The sequence below is a fragment of the Berghia stephanieae genome, chromosome 13, assembly GCF_034508935.2.
Source record: "Berghia stephanieae isolate SIO BIC M18660-M18661 chromosome 13, UCSD_Bste_1.3, whole genome shotgun sequence".
Lineage (NCBI taxonomy): Eukaryota > Metazoa > Mollusca > Gastropoda > Nudibranchia > Aeolidiidae > Berghia > Berghia stephanieae.
Genome location: NC_088372.1, coordinates 10,126,418 through 10,131,417, shown reverse-complemented (window position 1 = coordinate 10,131,417; position 5,000 = coordinate 10,126,418). Strand labels below are relative to the sequence as shown.

Genomic DNA, 5,000 nt, shown 5'->3' with positions numbered 1-5,000 from the left:
AATAATAATAATAATAATAATAATAATAATAATAATAATAGTAATAATAATAGTAATAGTGCTATTGATAATAATAATAATAATAATAATAATAATAATAATAATAATAATAATAATAATAATAATAATAATAATAATAATGATAATAGTAATAGTAATAGTGCTATTAATAATAATAATAATAATAATAATAATAATAATAATAATAATAATAATAATAATAATAATAGTAATAATAATAATAATAAACTGGGGCATTTAAATCAACAACATTAGATACCATCATTATGATTTTAATAAACCATCATCCATGATAGATAACCAAAGACGACAATAATGATGACATTTACAAAAGTTTTGTCTATGTTATTCATTATTTATCAATCATATCTATATTTTATCCGATGATCCTCTTACATTTTTGTTAACTATAATTTTTTTAAAAAAATGCAAATACATATTTAAATAGATGTCTGCTTTTTGTGATGATACGATTGATCATGTGTTATAGAACTACGATGGTGAGTAAAACAGAAATGGTACTCTGCCTTATCTGTGTATTACTTTGAAGAATTTCAAGTTGGCAGTCCCCCCACTCTCACTCGTATTATTATTAATATCCTATCCCAAGGAGCAGTCTATGCTTTCAACCGATACTATGATATTACTATTACTAGATTTCTCGATGATTATCCGTTTATCCGCGTATAATTTTGATGATTATTCCTTTATTCGTGGGGCAGTAAATGTACGGGATAAGCTCCAAGTCTACCTCATTGCCCCCTTCAGTGGACCAAGTTGGAAGCAGGAAAGTGTCGTCTGGTGTATGCAGAGGGTGAGACATGACAGCGTTGTCCATCATCTATTACCCCCCCCCCCCCCCACACCTTTTGTTTTTTTCCTGACTCCTTTGCATGGAATTCCATTTTCATGAAGAAACAGCAGTACTCCTTCCATCTCCAAAAAGATGGAATCCTGAAAGTGTCAATTCTGGTGAATACCAAGGGTGAGACATGTTGTCCATCGATTACCTTCCTTTTCCTGACACGTGAGTGTGGAAGGACGTTTTCATGAAGAAAACAGTACTCATTTCATCTCCGGTCTAACTCGACAAATTCTTGCTTTCAGTCGCTTCAATGTCTATTTGTACCTGCTATCTCATCGAGAGTTCTTCTATCAAATCTGATCAATGCTTCTATCTTTATTTGATTCACTGAATTGACACTGCTTGGAAGGCGAACATCACAAGATTTGTCAGATTGTTAGATAAAGGCATGTTTGAAGGGGTTTCAGGTTAGATGTTGGATCGCATCTCATTTTCTTCTAAATACACGTCCAACCTAAAAACACTGCCTCCACAAAAATGCCCGAGTTTGATAGACTTTGCCAAGGCTTTTTAAAATGTTACTCGAGGTTTCTTCTTCGAATACAAGAAATTCAATGACAGTTTCCTGTCGGAATGACAGACATTCGTGGGGGCCATAACTTTGTCAAAATTTGACAGGAATAAAATTTTCAACTATCGGTTTAAAGAATACATGTGTAAGTTTAATTGAGTCAAATATGACGTCACATAAAAAAGAAATGAACTCAGTAGGTGTCCCATTACTTTTTGTAGCAATGACTATCTCGCACAAATCTTTGGGCCTCTTTTTCGCTTACGAAGTGCCCGAATTCGCGTCAAAATATGGGACGAAGCCGTTTCGTATATGCTATTTTAAAAAATTAATTACGACGCTGTTTATTGCTGAATATGACTGAAAGTGGGCACACAGTTAGAAAAAAGGTCATTTTAGATTTTGTCAAGCGACAAAACTCGTGCGATTACCAGAAGACCGTTAAAAAATAGATTTTTACTCTTTGGAGTAAAATATTTCTAAAACTACCGGGCGTGGAGGTTTTGTCGCTGACAAGGTAATACATGAACATTTCTCCTTTTTGGTTGTAAAATTTCATATGAATATGACGAGTACTTTTCCCGTATTTTACAAAACACCATCCTAATTTGCTCTTCAAGTTTCACACTTATTACGCAAGATACAACCAAAGGTCGAAAAAAAATGCCGAAAAAGCGTCCCATATTTTCGCGTTTTTTTCCTCTTTGCGGGTCATCCAAATAAATGACACATTTGAAACTGCATAACTTGTTTATTTATGTATGGATTTTCAAAATTCAAAAACATTTTTACTCAGTGGAGATAGGGCTTTGATTTTAGACAAAAATTTTCCTCAAAAAGAGAAAAAAAAAAAAATTTTCATAGTCATTGCTACTTTTTGACTCACTCTCGTAATCAATACTGTAGATTTATAATAAGTGGCGCGTCATTTTCTTCTTTTTCTCAGCTGTTCCTCAATACACAGTTGCAAAAATGTGTATGAACCTCTGAATTATTTTGTCTTAACAAAAACTATTTTGTCCTGAATTTTATAATAATAGGACAGTATTTTGCTTATTAAAGCTATATTAAAATCGATAGTTCTACACAGGTGATCAATGGGAACGATCTATATTCATGTTTTTGTCCAATCTAGTCATCCATCACATGATTTATTGCTGTACAACAATTGGACATTTCTCAATAAATGTAAACACGCTGCTTTGTGAAATTTGTTAACATACCCATGTGTCAAACTGAACAAAATGACCAATCGTGATGTTAGATACTCTAAAACTGAACACTTTTCACTATATGGGTCATTTTTAGCACACTTTGCAATGTGACCAATGACCTCGAGCACATGGAAAGGTAATATAGATCATCCCCATTGCGCTATCACAAAAACTAGAGGTTTAAATAAATATGTACATATGCATTTTCCCCCCTCAAACGCATACCATTCACGGTACTGCAGTTTTGTTTGCTTTGTATGACACTGTTCCATTTGTTTACATTTTACATTTGTTTACCTTTGGATGTTTGTCCGAGAGGTGCGGTTATGTTTATTCCTGCTCGATGTCGAATTAATCTTATTAGCATTTTGCATATTCAAATAAATTATAGATGTATGAAGAATATAACAAAAAGAAGAATTATTTTTTTTAAGAGAACGAAACTTCATCACAAAACAATCGGTAGAATAATGAATAAACTTAATAGATAGTGTGCGCTTGGCTAATGAGCTCACAACATTGCCATCCGGAAGTATGACGGGCCAATACACAAGACTATGTGTAACCGTGAACTTTAATAGTCTAGTTAATACAGCTTAGTGAAAATTACTCAAAAACATGGATGGCAAAAATACAATAACAAAGACCCGAGTGACGTCAACTTCATATAGATAGGAGGGACCACAATAGACGTGATTTTTGTGGCATTAAAAAAACAAAAACAAACATAAAAAGCAACTTGTGTCACGCGTCGGGAAATGACTTTAAAAAACCCAGATCATTCGATCTCGGCCATAAAAACAAAAAAACAAACAAAAACAAACATAAAAAGCAACTTGTGTCACGCGTCGAGAAATGACTTTTTAAAAACCAGATCATTCGATCTGGGCCATTAAAAAAACAAAAACATACAAAAACAAACATAAAAAGCAACTTGTGTCACGCGTCGAGAAATGACTTTTAAAAAACCCAGATCATTCGATCTGGGCCATTAAAAAACAAAAAAACAAACAAAAACAAACATAAAAAGCAACTTGTGTCACGCGTCGAGAAATGACTTTTTAAAAACCCAGATCATTCGATCTGGGCCATTAAAAAACAAAAAAAAACAAACAAAAACAAACATAAAAAGCAAATTGTGTCACGCGTCGAGAAATGACTTTTAAAAAAACCCAGATCATTCGATCTGGGCCATTAAAAAACAAAAAAACAAACAAAAACAAACATAAAAAGCAAATTGTGTCACGCGTCGAGAAATGACTTTAAAAAAAACCCAGATCATTCGACCTGGGCCATTAAAAAACAAAAAAACAAACAAAAACAAACATAAAAAGCAACTTGTGTCACGCGTCGAGAAATGACTTTTTAAAAAACCCAGATCATTCGATCTGGGCCATTAAAAAACAAAAAACAAACAAAAACAAACATAAAAAGCAACTTGTGTCACGCGTCGAGAAATGACTTTTAAAAAACCCAGATCATTCGATCTGGGCCATTAAAAAACAAAAAAACAAACAAAAACAAACATAAAAAGCAAATTGTGTCACGCGTCGAGAAATGACTTTTAAAAAAACCCAGATCATTCGATCTGGGCCATTAAAAAACAAAAAAAACAAACAAAAACAAACATAAAAAGCAAATTGTGTCACGCGTCGAGAAATGACTTTTAAAAAAACCCAGATCATTCGATCTGGGCCATTAAAAAACAAAAAACAAACAAAAACAAACATAAAAAGCAACTTGTGTCACGCGTCGAGAAATGACTTTTTAAAAAACCCAGATCATTCGATCTGGGCCATTAAAAAACAAAAAAAACAAACAAAAACAAACATAAAAAGCAACTTGTGTCACGCGTCGAGAAATGACTTTTAAAAAACCCAGATCATTCGATCTCGGCCATAAAAACAAAAAAACAAAAACGATCGGGGCTAAATTTTGAATTATCTAAAAGGGGAAGGTTTCGACTTTATTCCGATACCACTCCAAGAATAAAGATATGAAGGGGAATTACTATATATTGTTTTCTATAGACAATGGACCATACTTTTATTCAATTTTATAGATGGTGCGTGTCTCTACAGGTAACCAGTGCAACTCTTAAGGAGATCAAGATAATATACCTCTGAGCCACTGATCCACTCAATGGTAACAAGAATGTTGATTGGTTGTAATGATGGCTCTTTCTTCTCCTCTCTTATTTATCAATTAATTATTTCGTCCATGTTTTCACTCATATTTATTGTTGTTTTTTTTTCTTTAACCAGTGCGGGTCCAAAGGGAGACAATCTATACGAATGGGTGTCCACCATCTTGGGGCCTACAGGAAGCGTCTATGAAGGGGGTGTGTTTTTCTTGGACATCCATTTCACATCTGAATACCCATTTAAAC

General features: G+C 33.3%; 1 protein-coding gene across 2 annotated transcripts in view; it reads left to right on the top strand.

The window, feature by feature from the left end:
- LOC144959162 (ubiquitin-conjugating enzyme E2 E1-like) overlaps nucleotides 1-5,000 on the top strand; it is a 45,581-nt gene that overhangs the window by 29,957 nt on the left and 10,624 nt on the right. For both annotated transcript variants that reach the window (XM_078891681.1, XM_078891683.1), the window contains exon 4: nucleotides 4,876-5,000. This exon is cut by the window's right edge and continues 8 nt beyond it. In XM_078891681.1, the coding sequence (XP_078747807.1) occupies nucleotides 4,876-5,000 (125 nt within the window). The remainder of the gene's footprint in view (nucleotides 1-4,875) is intronic.